The sequence below is a fragment of the Pseudorasbora parva genome, chromosome 23, assembly GCF_024679245.1.
Source record: "Pseudorasbora parva isolate DD20220531a chromosome 23, ASM2467924v1, whole genome shotgun sequence".
Taxonomy (NCBI): Eukaryota; Metazoa; Chordata; class Actinopteri; order Cypriniformes; family Gobionidae; genus Pseudorasbora; species Pseudorasbora parva.
Genome location: NC_090194.1, coordinates 25,394,808 through 25,414,552, shown reverse-complemented (window position 1 = coordinate 25,414,552; position 19,745 = coordinate 25,394,808). Strand labels below are relative to the sequence as shown.

The 19,745-nt window shown below is 41.6% G+C and overlaps 3 protein-coding genes across 3 annotated transcripts; all 3 read left to right on the top strand.

Moving 5' to 3' along the window:
• The first annotated feature begins 2,879 nt into the window (after nucleotides 1-2,879).
• On the top strand, nucleotides 2,880-4,935 carry LOC137062403 (zona pellucida sperm-binding protein 3-like). Its single transcript, XM_067433279.1, has 7 exons — nucleotides 2,880-3,467; nucleotides 3,659-3,777; nucleotides 3,854-3,957; nucleotides 4,035-4,212; nucleotides 4,346-4,463; nucleotides 4,547-4,793; nucleotides 4,865-4,935. Exons 1-7 carry the CDS (start codon nucleotides 2,931-2,933, stop codon nucleotides 4,933-4,935), a joined length of 1,374 nt encoding a protein of 457 aa, XP_067289380.1. The 5' UTR covers nucleotides 2,880-2,930.
• Nucleotides 4,936-7,460: 2,525 nt separating this feature from the next.
• On the top strand, nucleotides 7,461-9,469 carry LOC137062402 (zona pellucida sperm-binding protein 3-like). The gene is made up of 8 exons (XM_067433278.1): nucleotides 7,461-8,018; nucleotides 8,193-8,311; nucleotides 8,388-8,491; nucleotides 8,569-8,746; nucleotides 8,880-8,997; nucleotides 9,081-9,163; nucleotides 9,236-9,327; nucleotides 9,399-9,469. Exons 1-8 carry the CDS (start codon nucleotides 7,482-7,484, stop codon nucleotides 9,467-9,469), a joined length of 1,302 nt encoding a protein of 433 aa, XP_067289379.1. The 5' UTR covers nucleotides 7,461-7,481.
• Nucleotides 9,470-13,800: 4,331 nt separating this feature from the next.
• Nucleotides 13,801-15,846, top strand: LOC137062401 (zona pellucida sperm-binding protein 3-like). The gene is made up of 8 exons (XM_067433277.1): nucleotides 13,801-14,378; nucleotides 14,570-14,688; nucleotides 14,765-14,868; nucleotides 14,946-15,123; nucleotides 15,257-15,374; nucleotides 15,458-15,540; nucleotides 15,613-15,704; nucleotides 15,776-15,846. Exons 1-8 carry the CDS (start codon nucleotides 13,842-13,844, stop codon nucleotides 15,844-15,846), a joined length of 1,302 nt encoding a protein of 433 aa, XP_067289378.1. The 5' UTR covers nucleotides 13,801-13,841.
• The last annotated feature ends 3,899 nt before the right edge of the window (nucleotides 15,847-19,745 follow it).

Sequence of the window (19,745 nt, the reverse complement as noted above, 5' to 3'; positions counted from 1 at the left end):
AAGACACATGTATAGTATACAAAGAAATGTGGGGGTGGAAAGAACAACTATAAATAACAGGAAAAAGGATGTGATAATTACAAGATTACATATTGGGCATACTTCACTAAATCAAAGTCTATATAAAATAAGTAAACATGAAACTGGTAATTGCGACAAATGTGGATATCCTGAAACAGTAAAGCATATATTAGAATGTATAGCATACAATAGAGAAAGACTTGAATAAATTCAGTCACTAAATTATAGGGGTGTAAGTAATTATTCACCAAAGGAAATATTAGGAGAAGGAACAAAGCATGACATATACGAGAAAGTATTACAATTTATTAAGGATACAGAACTGGTAAAAAATATTTAAAGGGTTTCTATTTTTTTTTCCCTCTCCAAAGTGTATTCAACCAAGTAGTGCTCCATACTCCAACCCAGTAGGTGGCGGAAATGCACCTTTAGTTGGTTTGCCAACCGCCATTTAAACAACAGAAGAAGAAGAAGAAGTCTTTTGTCAGATCGTTGCAGTGTGTATTGTGGGTTCCTGTGTGTTCATGTTCTTCGTGGGATTCAGATTTTTTTTTGTGTGTGTTATCAAAATTTGTGTTTTCAAGCACACAAAATGGCGTTGTGTAAATTAACCCGATACATATGTTATTATTTGAAGAGATACAAATGGCTGCATTTACACTGATCTTTTGACCATGTACTTTGTTTCTTTTTTTTTTGTCCCACCGGTTTACATTCACTTTACTCATGACTGGTAACTGATATCTAGTGATGGCCAAATGAGGCTTCCTGAGCCACTGAGGCTTTCCAGCCCATAGATATCCATAATTAAGGCTAGATATCTTACGGCGGAGTCACCATCGTCATCACCGGCGGCCATCTTGTCACAGGCAAGCTTTCTGTTGGGCTCTGTGGAACCTGATGTAAGATGAGTGATCTGTATGAACATAAATACTCTTATCTCGCTGAAATCTTTACGGATTTACAAATGGTTTGGTTTCTTACAACCATTATTAACATGGCTACAAATCTGGATGCTTTAACACATTGAAATTGCAGCTTTTTGTTTTCGGTAAACGACTTAATCGTGCAGCTTGTGTATCACGGCTAACTTACGTGCACGTTATCAAGGCTGAGACCACAATCAAACTGTTCAATTATATAGGTTTATTAACACCAATAAAGATTTTATGACAACCAATCTTTTGTCTAGTTAAAAAACTTAGTTTGCATGTTTTTTTTAAAAAAAATATTTTATTATAATAGTGATAAAAGTGTATATAAAAATATATATAATATAGCTCTGGAAAAAAAATTCAGAGCTGTGTGTGTGTGTGTGTGTGTGTGTGTGTGTGTGATATAATTAATACATTTCTCATGTTGCCATTCGGTACACAGTTTTAGTAGCCTAGATATATTGATTTAACATAAATACCTTTTTTATTGCACCTGTTCTGTTCAATGTTACTTTCATATTGAAGTCCATGGTTATAATTATTCATAAGTATGTAGTGTCATAACTACATCTCTGGCGTTTAATATCAAACGAAACAGTTTGGAAATCGGTTGAAAATTGAGCAAGTTATGGTTATTTAAAAGTACATGCACCATTAAAACACACTGTTACGAGTGAGCGAGCTGCCTGTGACAAGATGGCCGCAAGTTGCGGACGGCGACCTCCATTGGCCAACAGCGCGCACGAGACATCTAGCCTTTATTATGGATATCTATGTTCCAGCCCATTGCTTCACCAAAAGGTTCATTTACCTGAAGCCTCATGAAACTGTGTGCTGTCTAGTGACACCTGCTGTGCAAAGCAATGCATCGCACACAAATCTATTCATCCTGAGCAACCAAATTATCATACTGTGGGCACACCCTTTTTCTATTGCCTGTGTATTAATAAAGTATTTTACTCTGCTTGTATTAACCTATGTACACACAACTCACACAAACACACAACTTTGTGTTCAACTATTCAGTAGTTCTTTGGGTTAGTGATGACAGTGAATGCCCAGAATGATTGTAAATCAATTATTGTGCAGTGCTTATGGGACTGGAATTGTGGAACAGGGATGGGAAAAGCTTTCCCTAATGCAGTCTAGTCTTATAATAATATTAATAATAATAATAATAATAATAGCAATAATATATATATATATATATATATATATATATATATATATATATATATATATATATATATATATATATATAATAACACTAGGCCTACTACTAATATAGGCTATATATATATATATATATATATATATATATATATATATATATATATATATATTATACTCAGCGATACTCAGAATGAAGCAATGACGTATTCAACAGAAAACAAGGCCTCGTTTGTCATCGTCACGTGATTTTCACGGAAATGATACAAGCCTCGAATCGGGGCTTCATCTGGAACGCCCCTTTTTGCTCGACACAAGCTCCGGAGCCTCGCTTCAGATGTCCCATCACCACTGATATCTGTGTTTGCATTAATCTCCATCCAAAATGGTTCTGTTGGTGATCGCTTTGCAATGCAACATGGTTGACCCTCATGATTTGAATGGCGTACTAAAATGATTTTATAATTCACGTCGGTTGACCATTTCAAGCTTGGATAAGTTCAAATCTGTCATTGATGTTTGCAGCTCAATCTGACGGAAGAGATAGACTGGATAATAACAGTAGGTTGGGGGGAATCAGATTTTTTATTTTTTGTGCCAGTGTAAACGCAGCCATACCAAAGTGCAGAGTTTCACTTGGCAGAGCTGTGGATCCCAGAGATGCATAAACTCTACAGGTCCAGAGCAGAATCAAAGGTAATCAATTAAACTAAAAGGGGAGGTGACACCTTCATTCAAAGATGTACAAAATGGCAAAGCCAAGCACTGGTGCGTGTTGTGGCATTTGTGTTAAAGTTTGCTAGGATGGAGGTTCTAAAAGGTGTCTTAGTGGTGGCTGTGATTGTTGCATTTGATCTGCCTGATGCATGGGGAAGTTTGAGCTACAGTCAAAGTCCAAGAAGCATGGGGCCAAAATCCGATCCAGCTTCCAGAGGTCCTGCCCTTTCTCCTCCAGGGCTCTGGAACCCTTTGAAAGTTGCTCAGAGTCCTTTGGGTTCTGCCTCCAGAGGCCTTGCACAGGACCCTTTTGGCCTTCAGGAGAAGCAGCTGTTGCAGGGTCCAGTGAAGCCTTTGGATTGGAAGTATCCTGTCGTTCCCGAGGTGCAGAGTGAGTTGGCGGTGAACTTCCAGTTGAGGCAACCCGTGACTCCCAGCAGCGTAGCGGTTCAATGTGGAGAGAACCAGGTCCTTGTAGAGGTCCAGCAGGACTTGTTTAGCAATGGTCATTTGATCCAGCCAACTGGTCTGTCTTTAGGTGGATGTCCTGTTGTTGGTCAGGACTCTCAGTCTAAGGTGCTCATCTTTGAGTATGAGTTACAGGACTGCAACAGCGTGCAGATGGTAAGAACTCCTAAATCGTTATCAGTTTGTTCTAGTTGAGGATCTCCAAAATCCTCAAAGAGTGTCAGTTCACATGGCTGTTGTCTTTGTAATGCCAGGGCATCTGGTACAAACCTTTCTTAAAGGTTAATGGTTCACCCAATCATCTTTGTGAGGAACCCTTTTGTTTTAACTACTTCAATATCTTCCAGATGAATGAGGATGAGCTTGTCTACACCTTTTCTCTTACCTACACCCCTGAGGCTCTTGCAAGTACTGCGATTACCCGGACTGAGGGTGCAGTTGTTGGTGTTCAGTGCCACTATCAAAGGTAAGTGACCTCTGTGCCTTTCACTGCCTCCCGTGCAACTGGGAGACCATTTAATGGGTCCCTTAATGAACCACAGGCTTCAAAATGTAAGCAGTAATGCCTTGAGGCCAACATGGGTCCCTTATGCCTCAACGGAGATTGGTGAAGAAGCCTTGGTGTTCTCCCTGAAGCTCATGATGGGTTGGTACAGGTTTTTAATAAAATAAATCTTTATCCTTGTGATTTGTGCCTAAAAGGTCCCCTTTTCTTATCTGTAGATGATTGGTCCAATCAGAGGCCTTCATACCTTTATTTCCTGGGTGGCGTTATTAACATTGAGGCATCTGTGAAGCAGTACAATCATGTGCCTCTGCGTGTGTTTGTGGACAGCTGTGTGGCCACTCAAGTGCCTGATGTGAACTCCCTTCCGAGATATTCCTTCATTGAGAATCATGGGTAAGGTTATGGCCTTTGGCGCTATAGGACCGTTTTAGTTGCTCTTTTTAAACTGTCACTGATGTCAACCAACTAGAAATGATCTGTGACTCTGAATGGATTCATGGGTTTCTCTTTGTGCTGACCTAATCAGGTGCTTTGTGGATGCCAAGGCTACAGCTTCCAGCTCCCGCTTCATTCCTCGGTCCCAGGCTGACAAGGTCCAGATCCAGCTGGAGGCATTCAGGTTCCACGAGAGCTCCAGTCCTTCTGTATGTACTACGCATATCATGAGTAAATTCAACTTCTCTTCTCATCTGCTTTGGTTTTCTGACTTGTCTGTCATCCCTTGAAGATCTACATAACGTGTGTTGTGAAGGCAACTCTTGCTTCTGCACCCAGTGACGCTGAGCACAAATCCTGTTCTTTCACCAATGGGTACGTTGCACTTTATCTTATTTTAAAGCTGACTTTGCTCATCTTGAAGGTGGTGTCTTTGTCCTGTTGCAGGTGGTTTGCTGCTGATGGAAATGACCAAGTTTGTGGTTGCTGTGACTCAACATGTGGTCCTGATGGTGGAATTGCTGCTGCTCCCTATGGAGGTTAGTATATCTTGCTATTTCTAAGGTTGCTTACGATGTTTTTATTGCTCTAACTTGTTTCTTCTCTCTAGGTGTTCAGTGGGAAGGCAAGGCCACACTTGGTCCTGTGGTGGTTCAAGGGCAAAAGAAAGCTCCTCAATAAAACTGACATCAATTCTTGCTTGTATCTGACTTGTCATTTTCCTTCATGTCTGGTTTAACTGCTTTTGCACATTCTGCCACTGGTGACCCTGACAGTCCTTCTGTACCTTTGCAAGTCCCATAATGCATAAAACCATAGGCTTCCAGAAGTTGGGAATTTTAGACTCTGACCCATTTAAATACTGCTCCATGGTTAACTGGTATCTATATTTGAAACAATCATTTTACAATATTTTTAGTGTTTAACGGCAGAATTCCGTATGAAAAACACTACCCACGATGCTCAAGAACCTGGCACGCAAATCATTGCAAGAGCTCTACAGGTAATGTTTTGTCCCATAAAGCACTGCAGACATGGTTGCATTGTGCTCCCTAAATTAATTCTCCTCAAAATGCTTGTTTGACTCATGCAGCAACACACAGACTGATTGCTGGCTGACTTAAGCAGTGCACTCTGGTTAGAAATTGTCTGAATGGAGATTGCGCCTATGCCATCAAAGTGCTATAAGCGACTCGGGCTACGTTTACACATGGGTGGCTACTGATTAAAGAAAGAACCAGCTTCCTTAATATAGTCTTGTGTTGAAGTTCATCGTACAAACAGATGCTGTAAGCAGTATATAAAGATTTACATAACAGTCATGCCTCTGAAACATCTGTGTATTTGACAACTATTGCATTTATTTCACTCCATCTGTGATAAAGTATTCAAACATTGTGCAAGCATCACTCTAGGAAGCAGAAAGTGTCTGACTTCATGTTTCCGTTTTTAGCTCCTTGCTGATCAGTTGCATTCAGACAGCTTGTAGTTGAACACGCCTATAGTGTGTGTGTGTGTGTGTGTATGCATATGACCCTTAGGGTACATGACAATGTTAAACCAAGCGGAAACCTCCCCAGTTTCTCTTGATGCCAGTACGGAAGTGACTTAAACTGCAATTCATTAACTGGCTGCTAGGGACAGGCTCCAGAAGGGAGCAGAATCTCATTGGGCTCCATGTTAAAATATCCAACTTTACAGCAGAAAAAAACATGTTTACAGCCTGGTAAAATTTGTGGTTTTGGTCTATATAGCAATTTTTCCCCTTCATTACAACTGTGATGGGGGTGGATTTTTTGTGTAACATTTGTTTACATTATATAAAGCCTTAAATTTCTGCATAATTAAGGCCGTGGCCACTTTGAGGGACGGTTTGGTTTTCGTTTGTCTGCTGTCTGTTAGTCATCACGTCACCTCAGCTCAGCCCAGCCCACGTCCTGCCGCTTTCTGTTGCCCGTTTTCTGTTATCCGGGAGTGTCAAGCTGGTAAGATGTCAACAGTCAGCTCGTCTCTACTTTGCACTTCAAAACTGCTCTTCAGAATCCTATGGGTGATGTCACAGACACTACGTCCATATTTTTTTTTTACAGTCTATTGCTGCGTTCCAGTTAGTTTGTATTATGCCCTTCACTTGCTAACTTCCCTTCATCTTGATCACTCGGATGTGCATCTTTGCTTACGTTGCATGAGTGTCCACTACTGGTGGAATATTAGCAATGGACTGAACTGGAATGCCCTAAGCCCTTGATCACTTGGAATCCACTATTGAGTTGATTGATTGATTGACTTTTTCCTTCACGAAATTGTTTAAAGCAGCATTATATATGTATATAGGTGTGTTTGGGTTGTTATAAATGTTTTTAAAAATATCATAGAGTTGTCTGTGGTGGGGTAAATTAAACGTAATATGCGGTGATGTCACAATCACATTGCACTGTGGTATATGAAGCTGCCTGAAGTGTACATATGAAGTAGACTTGATCCCTCGGTCAAAATCAAGGGAGCAAGGGTCTCTCCATATAAACTTCCCTTGTCCACCTCACAAAGTGGGTTGCACTTCAAAATGGTGGTGGGGTGGAGTGGAAATGCTTAGGGTAGTTTGCAAGTGCGTGTCTTAAAGTGGGAGTGGAACGCAGCATATTTGTTAAACTGATCCCCGTTCACACGGATCTCTCAAAAAAGTACTAAACAGGCTGTATTATGCATGCCAGGCCAGTGAACTATTTGTCGTCAAACATTTCGAACACTTTCTTCCTCTATTGAAAGATTTGCGCACGTCTCTGTCTCCATAGCGCCATCACAAGCCCCTACTGGCAACTCCTAACCACTTGAGAGACCTCTCGAGCTGTCTTAAATAACTGGGAGAGTAAGAGAGATTCTTAGCTTTAAGAAATTTGATAACTTGCTTTTATACTTAAGTTTGAAAGTAGGAGTAAATGTCATGAATTCTCAGCACTTAAGACTAAAATAGCACTTTGAGAAGCTTGATAAATACGGGCCCAGATTTTTTATTTTTTGTGCCAGTGTAAACGCAGCCATACCAAAGTGCAGAGTTTCACTTGGCAGAGCTGTGGATCCCAGAGATGCATAAACTCTACAGGTCCAGAGCAGAATCAAAGGTAATTAATTAAACTAAAAGGGGAGGTGACACCTTCATTCAAAGATGTACAAAATGGCAAAGCCAAGCACTGGTGCGTGTTGTGGGATTTGTGTTAAAGTTTGCTAGGATGGAGGTTCTAAAAGGTGTCTTAGTGGTGGCTGTGATTGTTGCATTTGATCTGCCTGATGCATGGGGAAGTTTGAGCTACAGTCAAAGTCCAAGAAGCATGGGGCCAAAATCCGATCCAGCTTCCAGAGGTCCTGCCCTTTCTCCTCCAGGGCTCTGGAACCCTTTGAAAGTTGCTCAGAATCCTTTGGGTTCTGCCTCCAGAGGCCTTGCACAGGACCCTTTTGGCCTTCAGGAGAAGCAGCTGTTGCAGGGTCCAGTGAAGCCTTTGGATTGGAAGTATCCTGTCGTTCCCGAGGTGCAGAGTGAGTTGGCGGTGAACTTCCAGTTGAGGCAACCCGTGACTCCCAGCAGCGTAGCGGTTCAATGTGGAGAGAACCGGGTCCTTGTAGAGGTCCAGCAGGACTTGTTTAGCAATGGTCATTTGATCCAGCCAACTGGTCTGTCTTTAGGTGGATGTCCTGTTGTTGGTCAGGACTCTCAGTCTAAGGTGCTCATCTTTGAGTATGAGTTACAGGACTGCAACAGCGTGCAGATGGTAAGAACTCCTAAATCGTAATCAGTTTGTTCTAGTTGAGGATCTCCAAAATCCTCATGGCTGTTGTCTTTGTAATGCCAGGGCATCTGGTACAAACCTTTCTTAAAGGTTAATGGTTCACCCAATCATCTTTGTGAGGAACCCTTTTGTTTTAACTACTTCAATCTCTTCCAGATGAATGAGGATGAGCTTGTCTACACCTTTTCTCTTACCTACACCCCTGAGGCTCTTGCAAGTACTGCGATTACCCGGACTGAGGGTGCAGTTGTTGGTGTTCAGTGCCACTATCAAAGGTAAGTGACCTCTGTGCCTTTCACTGCCTCCCGTGCAACTGGGAGACCATTTAATGGGTCCCTTAATGAACCACAGGCTTCAAAATGTAAGCAGTAATGCCTTGAGGCCAACATGGGTCCCTTATGCCTCAACGGAGATTGGTGAAGAAGCCTTGGTGTTCTCCCTGAAGCTCATGATGGGTTGGTACAGGTTTTTAATAAAATAAATCTTTATCCTTGTGATTTGTGCCTAAAAGGTCCCCTTTTCTTATCTGTAGATGATTGGTCCAATCAGAGGCCTTCATACCTTTATTTCCTGGGTGGCGTTATTAACATTGAGGCATCTGTGAAGCAGTACAATCATGTGCCTCTGCGTGTGTTTGTGGACAGCTGTGTGGCCACTCAAGTGCCTGATGTGAACTCCCTTCCGAGATATTCCTTCATTGAGAATCATGGGTAAGGTTATGGCCCTTGGCGCTATAGGACCGTTTTAGTTGCTCTTTTTAAACTGTCACTGATGTCAACCAACTAGAAATGATCTGTGACTCTGAATGGATTCATGGGTTTCTCTTTGTGCTGACCTCATCAGGTGCTTTGTGGATGCCAAGGCTACAGCTTCCAGCTCCCGCTTCATGCCTCGGTCCCAGGCTGACAAGGTCCAGATCCAGCTGGAGGCATTCAGGTTCCAGGAGAGCTCCAGTCCTTCTGTATGTACTACGCATATCATGAGTAAATTCAACTTCTCTTCCCATCTGCTTTGGTTTTCTGACTTGTCTGTCATCCCTTGCAGATCTACATAACGTGTGTTGTGAAGGCAACTCTTGCTTCTGCACCCAGTGACGCTGAGCACAAATCCTGTTCTTTCACCAATGGGTACGTTGCACTTTATCTTATTTTAAAGCTGACTTTGCTCATCTTGAAGGTGGTGTCTTTGTCCTGTTGCAGGTGGTTTGCTGCTGATGGAAATGACCAAGTTTGTGGTTGCTGTGACTCAACATGTGGTCCTGATGGTGGAATTGCTGCTGCTCCCTATGGAGGTTAGTATATCTTGCTATTTCTAAGGTTGCTTACGATGTTTTTATTGCTCTAACTTGTTTCTTCTCTCTAGGTGTTCAGTGGGAAGGCAAGGCCACACTTGGTCCTGTGGTGGTTCAAGGGCAAAAGAAAGCTCCTCAATAAAACTGACATCAATTCTTGCTTGTATCTGACTTGTCATTTTCCTTCATGTCTGGTTTAACTGCTTTTGCACATTCTGCCACTGGTGACCCTGACAGTCCTTCTGTACCTTTGCAAGTCCCATAATGCATAAAACCATAGGCTTCCAGAAGTTGGGAATTTTAGACTCTGACCCATTTAAATACTGCTCCATGGTTAACTGGTATCTGTATTTGAAACAATCATTTTACAATATTTTTAGTGTTTAACGGCAGAATTCCGTATGAAAAACACTACCCACGATGCTCAAGAACCTGGCACGCAAATCATTGCAAGAGCTCTACAGGTAATGTTTTGTCCCATAAAGCACTGCAGACATGGTTGCATTGTGCTCCCTAAATTAATTCTCCTCAAAATGCTTGTTTGACTCATGCAGCAACACACAGACTGATTGCTGGCTGACTTAAGCAGTGCACTCTGGTTAGAAATTGTCTGAATGGAGATTGCGCCTATGCCATCAAAGTGCTATAAGCGACTCGGGCTACGTTTACACATGGGTGGCTACTGATTAAAGAAAGAACCAGCTTCCTTAATATAGTCTTGTGTTGAAGTTCATCGTACAAACAGATGCTGTAAGCAGTACATAAAGATTTACATAACAGTCATGCCTCTGAAACATCTGTGTATTTGACAACTATTGCATTTATTTCACTCCATCTGTGATAAAGTATTCAAACATTGTGCAAGCATCACTCTAGGAAGCAGAAAGTGTCTGACTTCATGTTTCCGTTTTTAGCTCCTTGCTGATCAGTTGCATTCAGACAGCTTGTAGTTGAACACGCCTATAGTGTGTGTGTGTGTGTATGCATATGACCCTTAGGGTACATGACAATGTTAAACCAAGCGGAAACCTCCCCAGTTTCTCTTGATGCCAGTACGGAAGTGACTTAAACTGCAATTCATTAACTGGCTGCTAGGGACAGGCTCCAGAAGGGAGCAGAATCTCATTGGGCTCCATGTTAAAATATCCAACTTTACAGCAGAAAAAAACATGTTTACAGCCTGGTAAAATTTGTGGTTTTGGTCTATATAGCAATTTTTCCCCTTCATTACAACTGTGATGGGGGTGGATTTTTTGTGTAACACATTTGTTTACATTATATAAAGCCTTAAATTTCTGCATAATTAAGGCCGTGGCCACTTTGAGGGACGGTTTGGTTTTCGTTTGTCTGCTGTCTGTTAGTCATCACGTCACCTCAGCTCAGCCCAGCCCACGTCCTGCCGCTTTCTGTTGCCCGTTTTCTGTTACCCGGGAGTGTCAAGCTGGTAAGATGTCAACAGTCAGCTCGTCTCTACTTTGCACTTCAAAACTGCTCTTCAGAATCCTATGGGTGATGTCACAGACACTACGTCCATATTTTTTTTTACAGTCTATTGCTGCGTTCCAGTTAGTTTGTATTATGCCCTTCACTCGCTAACTTCCCTTCGTCTTGATCACTCGGATGTGCATCTTTGCTTACGTTGCATGAGTGTCCACTACTGGTGGAATATTAGCAATGGACTGAACTGGAATGCCCTAAGCCCTTGATCACTTGGAATCCACTATTGAGTTGATTGATTGATTGATTTTTTCCTTCACGAAATTGTTTAAAGCAGCATTATATATGTATATAGGTGTGTTTGGGTTGTTATAAATGTTTTTAAAAATATCATAGAGTTGTCTGTGGTGGGGTAAATTAAACGTAATATGCGGTGATGTCACAATCACATTGCACTGTGGTATATGAAGCTGCCTGAAGTGTACATATGAAGTAGACTTGATCCCTCGGTCAAAATCAAGGGAGCAAGGGTCTCTCCATATAAACTTCCCTTGTCCACCTCACAAAGTGGGTTGCACTTCAAAATGGTGGTGGGGTGGAGTGGAAATGCTTAGGGTAGTTTGCAAGTGCGTGTCTTAAAGTGGGAGTGGAACGCAGCATATTTGTTAAACTGATCCCCGTTCACACGGATCTCTCAAAAAAGTACTAAACAGGCTGTATTATGCATGCCAGGCCAGTAGTCTGCGCTGAAACTTTGTCAAGAAACACCCACCAAACCCGAAATGCGCATATTTACATTTACATTTATACATTTAGCAGACGCTTTTATCCAAAGCGACTTACAACTCAGGAGTTGAGTATTTATTTATTTTTTTTATGTAAGATTAAGTGCTCATGGAAGAGATTAGATTTTACCTGTCTTTTGAATGAAGCCAGTGATTCTGTCGTGCGTATGGAGGACGGAAGATCGTTCCACCAACCAGGAACAATGAAAGAAAAAGTTCTGGAGAGGGATTTCATGCTTCTCTGTGATGGTACCACAAGCCTTCGCTCATTAGCGGAGCGAAGGCTTCTGCTGGGGGTGTAGACTCGTAGGAGTGCAGAGCTTGTGGAAGATCCATAAGCAAGAGTCAGAGCTTTGAATTTGATCCGGGCAGCGAGTGGTAGCCAATGCAGAGAGCTGAATAGAGGTGTGACATGAGCCATTTTGGGCTCATTGAATACAAGACGTGCCGCAGCGTTCTGGATCATTTGCAGCGGTTTGATTGCACAGGATGGAAGTCCAGCCAGAAGCGCATTGCAATAGTCAAGTCTAGAAATTACCAGGGCTTGGACAAGAAGCTGTGTTGCATGCTCTGTAAGGAACAGTCTGATTTCCCTGATGTTGTGCAATGCAAACCTACATGACCGAGATGTGGTCTTTGAAGGACAGCTGGTCATCAAAGATTACTCCAAGATTTCTGACCGACCCTGAAGGAGTAATCAAAGATGAACCTAGACATATGATATCTGTTTTCAAAAGTTCACGTTTTTGTTGTTTACACAGACGATGGTAAAATTTGTGTTTTCAAGCACACAAAATGGCGTTGTGTAAATTAACCCGATGCATATGTTTTTAGTTGAAGAGAGACAAATGGCTGCATTTACACTGATCTTTTGACCATGTACTTTGTTTCTTTTTTTTTTGTCCCACCGGTTTACATTCACTTTACTCATGACTGGTAACTGATATCTGTGTTTGCATTAATCTCCATCCAAAATGGTTCTGTTGGTGATCGCTTTGCAATGCAACATGGTTGACCCTCATGATTTGAATGGCGTACTAAAATGATTTTATAATTCACGTCGGTTGACCATTTCAAGCTTGGATAAGTTCAAATCTGTCATTGATGTTTGCAGCTCAATCTGACAGAACAGATAGACTGGATAATAACAGTAGGTCGGGGGGAATCTGGGCCCGTATTTATCAAACATCTTAGAATTACTCACAAGAACACTGCTAAGAATTGACTTAAGAGTAAAACAATTCTTGGCTCAAAGCTGCGCTTAAAAGTTAGTTATCAAGCGTCCCAATCATACTTTAAGTAAAGTTTAGGACTAAATCTTAAGTGCTAGTCTTAGAGTGGATTTACGACACTTTGCTGTGCCACAAATACTGAATAGATGTCCTTATTTAAGAATATAAAGATAAATTCACATTGAATGGTGAAATTCCTAAGAGGAGTTTACATTCAATACACATTTGACAATAAAGAGTTTTCAAGAGAATACATTATAATATACACATTTTAAATGAAAGATAAACATGTTTTCATCCATGTAATTCATTTTCTTTAAACTGGCGTGCTGTTAAATTGCCCATATATAGCCTAGATTTTTTTATATATATAATCAGCCACCATGGATTCCAAAAGAAAACCGACATGGCAGGAGAGAGAAACGATCGCTACTGCTTAATGAATTACTCGAACAGTGTTTTTTATTTTATTTTATTTTTTTTATAAAACCCAACATTAACCAGTGCTGAAAAAGGTGATGTCTGCTCTGTCTAAACGATACTGTTTGATGAACTATTTGTCGTCAAACATTTCGAACACATTCTCCCTCTATTGAAAGATTTGCGCACGTCTCTGTCTCCATAGCGCCATCACAAGCCCCTACTGGCAACTCCTAACCACTTGAGAGACCTCTCGAGCTGTCTTAAATAACTGGGAGAGTAAGAGAGATTCTTAGCTTTAAGAAATTTGATAACTTGCTTTTATACTTAAGTTTGAAAGTAGGAGTAAATGTCATGAATTCTCAGCACTTAAGACTAAAATAGCACTTTGAGAAGCTTGATAAATACGGGCCCAGATTTTTTATTTGTTGTGCCAGTGTAAACGCAGCCATACCAAAGTGCAGAGTTTCACTTGGCAGAGCTGTGGATCCCAGAGATGCATAAACTCTACAGGTCCAGAGCAGAATCAAAGGTAATCAATTAAACTAAAAGGGGAGGTGACACCTTCATTCAAAGATGTACAAAATGGCAAAGCCAAGCACTGGTGCGTGTTGTGGCATTTGTGTTAAAGTTTGCTAGGATGGAGGTTCTAAAAGGTGTCTTAGTGGTGGCTGTGATTGTTGCATTTGATCTGCCTGATGCATGGGGAAGTTTGAGCTACAGTCAAAGTCCAAGAAGCATGGGGCCAAAATCCGATCCAGCTTCCAGAGGTCCTGCCCTTTCTCCTCCAGGGCTCTGGAACCCTTTGAAAGTTGCTCAGAGTCCTTTGGGTTCTGCCTCCAGAGGCCTTGCACAGGACCCTTTTGGCCTTCAGGAGAAGCAGCTGTTGCAGGGTCCAGTGAAGCCTTTGGATTGGAAGTATCCTGTCGTTCCCGAGGTGCAGAGTGAGTTGGCGGTGAACTTCCAGTTGAGGCAACCCGTGACTCCCAGCAGCGTAGCGGTTCAATGTGGAGAGAACCGGGTCCTTGTAGAGGTCCAGCAGGACTTGTTTAGCAATGGTCATTTGATCCAGCCAACTGGTCTGTCTTTAGGTGGATGTCCTGTTGTTGGTCAGGACTCTCAGTCTAAGGTGCTCATCTTTGAGTATGAGTTACAGGACTGCAACAGCGTGCAGATGGTAAGAACTCCTAAATCGTAATCAGTTTGTTCTAGTTGAGGATCTCCAAAATCCTCAAAGAGTGTCAGTTCACATGGCTGTTGTCTTTGTAATGCCAGGGCATCTGGTACAAACCTTTCTTAAAGGTTAATGGTTCACCCAATCATCTTTGTGAGGAACCCTTTTGTTTTAACTACTTCAATCTCTTCCAGATGAATGAGGATGAGCTTGTCTACACCTTTTCTCTTACCTACACCCCTGAGGCTCTTGCAAGTACTGCGATTACCCGGACTGAGGGTGCAGTTGTTGGTGTTCAGTGCCACTATCAAAGGTAAGTGACCTCTGTGCCTTTCACTGCCTCCCGTGCAACTGGGAGACCATTTAATGGGTCCCTTAATGAACCACAGGCTTCAAAATGTAAGCAGTAATGCCTTGAGGCCAACATGGGTCCCTTATGCCTCAACGGAGATTGGTGAAGAAGCCTTGGTGTTCTCCCTGAAGCTCATGATGGGTTGGTACAGGTTTTTAATAAAATAAATCTTTATCCTTGTGATTTGTGCCTAAAAGGTCGCCTTTTCTTATCTGTAGATGATTGGTCCAATCAGAGGCCTTCATACCTTTATTTCCTGGGTGGCGTTATTAACATTGAGGCATCTGTGAAGCAGTACAATCATGTGCCTCTGCGTGTGTTTGTGGACAGCTGTGTGGCCACTCAAGTGCCTGATGTGAACTCCCTTTCGAGATATTCCTTCATTGAGAATCATGGGTAAGGTTATGGCCCTTGGCGCTATAGGACCGTTTTAGTTGCTCTTTTTAAACTGTCACTGATGTCAACCAACTAGAAATGATCTGTGACTCTGAATGGATTCATGGGGTTCTCTTTGTGCTGACCTCATCAGGTGCTTTGTGGATGCCAAGGCTACAGCTTCCAGCTCCCGCTTCATGCCTCGGTCCCAGGCTGACAAGGTCCAGATCCAGCTGGAGGCATTCAGGTTCCAGGAGAGCTCCAGTCCTTCTGTATGTACTACGCATATCATGAGTAAATTCAACTTCTCTTCCCATCTGCTTTGGTTTTCTGACTTGTCTGTCATCCCTTGCAGATCTACATAACGTGTGTTGTGAAGGCAACTCTTGCTTCTGCACCCAGTGACGCTGAGCACAAATCCTGTTCTTTCACCAATGGGTACGTTGCACTTTATCTTATTTTAAAGCTGACTTTGCTCATCTTGAAGGTGGTGTCTTTGTCCTGTTGCAGGTGGTTTGCTGCTGATGGAAATGACCAAGTTTGTGGTTGCTGTGACTCAACATGTGGTCCTGATGGTGGAATTGCTGCTGCTCCCTATGGAGGTTAGTATATCTTGCTATTTCTAAGGTTGCTTACGATGTTTTTATTGCTCTAACTTGTTTCTTCTCTCTAGGTGTTCAGTGGGAAGGCAAGGCCACACTTGGTCCTGTGGTGGTTCAAGGGCAAAAGAAAGCTCCTCAATAAAACTGACATCAATTCTTGCTTGTATCTGACTTGTCATTTTCCTTCATGTCTGGTTTAACTGCTTTTGCACATTCTGCCACTGGTGACCCTGACAGTCCTTCTGTACCTTTGCAAGTCCCATAATGCATAAAACCATAGGCTTCCAGAAGTTGGGAATTTTAGACTCTGACCCATTTAAATACTGCTCCATGGTTAACTGGTATCTGTATTTGAAACAATCATTTTACAATATTTTTAGTGTTTAACGGCAGAATTCCGTATGAAAAACACTACCCACGATGCTCAAGAACCTGGCACGCAAATCATTGCAAGAGCTCTACAGGTAATGTTTTGTCCCATAAAGCACTGCAGACATGGTTGCATTGTGCTCCCTAAATTAATTCTCCTCAAAATGCTTGTTTGACTCATGCAGCAACACACAGACTGATTGCTGGCTGACTTAAGCAGTGCACTCTGGTTAGAAATTGTCTGAATGGAGATTGCGCCTATGCCATCAAAGTGCTATAAGCGACTCGGGCTACGTTTACACATGGGTGGCTACTGATTAAAGAAAGAACCAGCTTCCTTAATATAGTCTTGTGTTGAAGTTCATCGTACAAACAGATGCTGTAAGCAGTACATAAAGATTTACATAACAGTCATGCCTCTGAAACATCTGTGTATTTGACAACTATTGCATTTATTTCACTCCATCTGTGATAAAGTATTCAAACATTGTGCAAGCATCACTCTAGGAAGCAGAAAGTGTCTGACTTCATGTTTCTGTTTTTAGCTCCTTGCTGATCAGTTGCATTCAGACAGCTTGTAGTTGAACACGCCTGTAGTGTGTGTGTGTGTGTATGCATATGACCCTTAGGGTACATGACAATGTTAAACCAAGCGGAAACCTCCCCAGATTCTCTTGATGCCAGTACGGAAGTGACTTAAACTGCAATTCATTAACTGGCTGCTAGGGACAGGCTCCAGAAGGGACCAGAATCTCATTGGGCTCCATGTTAAAATATCCAACTTTACAGCAGAAAAAAACATGTTTACAGCCTGGTAAAATTTGTGGTTTTGGTCTATATAGCAATTTTTCCCCTTCATTACAACTGTGATGGGGGTGGATTTTTTGTGTAACACATTTGTTTACATTATATAAAGCCTTAAATTTCTGCATAATTAAGGCCGTGGCCACTTTGAGGGACGGTTTGGTTTTCGTTTGTCTGCTGTCTGTTAGTCATCACGTCACCTCAGCTCAGCCCAGCCCACGTCCTGCCGCTTTCTGTTGCCCGTTTTCTGTTACCCGGGAGTGTCAAGCTGGTAAGATGTCAACAGTCAGCTCGTCTCTACTTTGCACTTCAAAACTGCTCTTCAGAATCCTATGGGTGATGTCACAGACACTACGTCCATATTTTTTTTTTACAGTCTATTGCTGCGTTCCAGTTAGTTTGTATTATGCCCTTCACTCGCTAACTTCCCTTCGTCTTGATCACTCGGATGTGCATCTTTGCTTACGTTGCATGAGTGTCCACTACTGGTGGAATATTAGCAATGGACTGAACTGGAATGCCCTAAGCCCTTGATCACTTGGAATCCACTATTGAGTTGATTGATTGATTGATTTTTTCCTTCACGAAATTGTTTAAAGCAGCATTATATATGTATATAGGTGTGTTTGGGTTGTTATAAATGTTTTTAAAAATATCATAGAGTTGTCTGTGGTGGGGTAAATTAAACGTAATATGCGGTGATGTCACAATCACATTGCACTGTGGTATATGAAGCTGCCTGAAGTGTACATATGAAGTAGACTTGATCCCTCGGTCAAAATCAAGGGAGCAAGGGTCTCTCCATATAAACTTCCCTTGTCCACCTCACAAAGTGGGTTGCACTTCAAAATGGTGGTGGGGTGGAGTGGAAATGCTTAGGGTAGTTTGCAAGTGCGTGTCTTAAAGTGGGAGTGGAACGCAGCATATTTGTTAAACTGATCCCCGTTCACACGGATCTCTCAAAAAAGTACTAAACAGGCTGTATTATGCATGCCAGGCCAGTAGTCTGCGCTGAAACTTTGTCAAGAAACACCCACCAAACCCGAAATGCGCATATTTACATTTACATTTATACATTTAGCAGACGCTTTTATCCAAAGCGACTTACAACTCAGGAGTTGAGTATTTTTTTTTATTTTTTTATGTAAGATTAAGTGCTCATGGAAGAGATTAGATTTTACCTGTCTTTTGAATGAAGCCAGTGATTCTGTTGTGCGTATGGAGGACGGAAGATCGTTCCACCAACCAGGAACAATGAAAGAAAAAGTTCTGGAGAGGGATTTCATGCTTCTCTGTGATGGTACCACAAGCCTTCGCTCATTAGCGGAGCGAAGGCTTCTGCTGGGGGTGTAGACTCGTAGGAGTGCAGAGCTTGTGGAAGATCCATAAGCAAGAGTCAGAGCTTTGAATTTGATCCGGGCAGCGAGTGGTAGCCAATGCAGAGAGCTGAATAGAGGTGTGACATGAGCCATTTTGGGCTCATTGAATACAAGACGTGCCGCAGCGTTCTGGATCATTTGCAGCGGTTTGATTGCACAGGATGGAAGTCCAGCCAGAAGCGCATTGCAATAGTCAAGTCTAGAAATTACCAGGGCTTGGACAAGAAGCTGTGTTGCATGCTCTGTAAGGAACAGTCTGATTTCCCTGATGTTGTGCAATGCAAACCTGCATGACCGAGATGTGGTCTTTGAAGGACAGCTGGTCATCAAAGATTACTCCAAGATTTCTGACCGACCCTGAAGGAGTAATCAAAGATGAACCTAGACATATGATATCTGTTTTCAAAAGTTCACGTTTTTGTTGTTTACACAGACGATGGTAAAATTTGTGTTTTCAAGCACACAAAATGGCGTTGTGTAAATTAACCCGATGCATATGTTTTTAGTTGAAGAGAGACAAATGGCTGCATTTACACTGATCTTTTGACCATGTACTTTGTTTCTTTTTTTTTTTGTCCCACCGGTTTACATTCACTTTACTCATGACTGGTAACTGATATCTGTGTTTGCATTAATCTCCATCCAAAATGGTTCTGTTGGTGATCGCTTTGCAATGCAACATGGTTGACCCTCATGATTTGAATGGCGTACTAAAATGATTTTATAATTCACGTCGGTTGACCATTTCAAGCTTGGATAAGTTCAAATCTGTCATTGATGTTTGCGGCTCAATCTGACAGAACAGATAGACTGGATAATAACAGTAGGTCGGGGGGAATCTGGGCCCGTATTTATCAAACATCTTAGAATTACTCACAAGAACACTGCTAAGAATTGACTTAAGAGTAAAACAATTCTTGGCTCAAAGCTGTGCTTAAAAGTTAGTTATCAAGCGTCCCAATCATACTTTAAGTAAAGTGTAGGACTAAATCTTAAGTGCTAGTCTTAGTGTGGATTTACGACACTTTGCTGTGCCACAAATACTGAATAGATGTCCTTATTTAAGAATATAAAGATAAATTCACATTGAATGGTGAAATTCCTAAGAGGAGTTTACATTCAATACACATTTGACAATAAAGAGTTTTCAAGAGAATACATTATAATATACACATTTTAAATGAAAGATAAACATGTTTTCATCCATGTAATTCATTGTCTTTAAACTGGCGTGCTGTTAAATTGCCCATATATAGCCTAGATTTTTTTTATATATATAATCAGCCACCATGGATTCCAAAAGAAAACCGACATGGCAGGAGAGAGAAACGATCGCTACTGCTTGCTGAATTACTCGAACAGTGTTTTTATTTTTATTTTTATTTTTTTTATAAAACCCAACATTAACCAGTGCTGAAAAAGATGATGTCTGCTCTGTCTAAACGATACTGTTTGATGAACTATTTGTCGTCAAACATTTCGAACACTT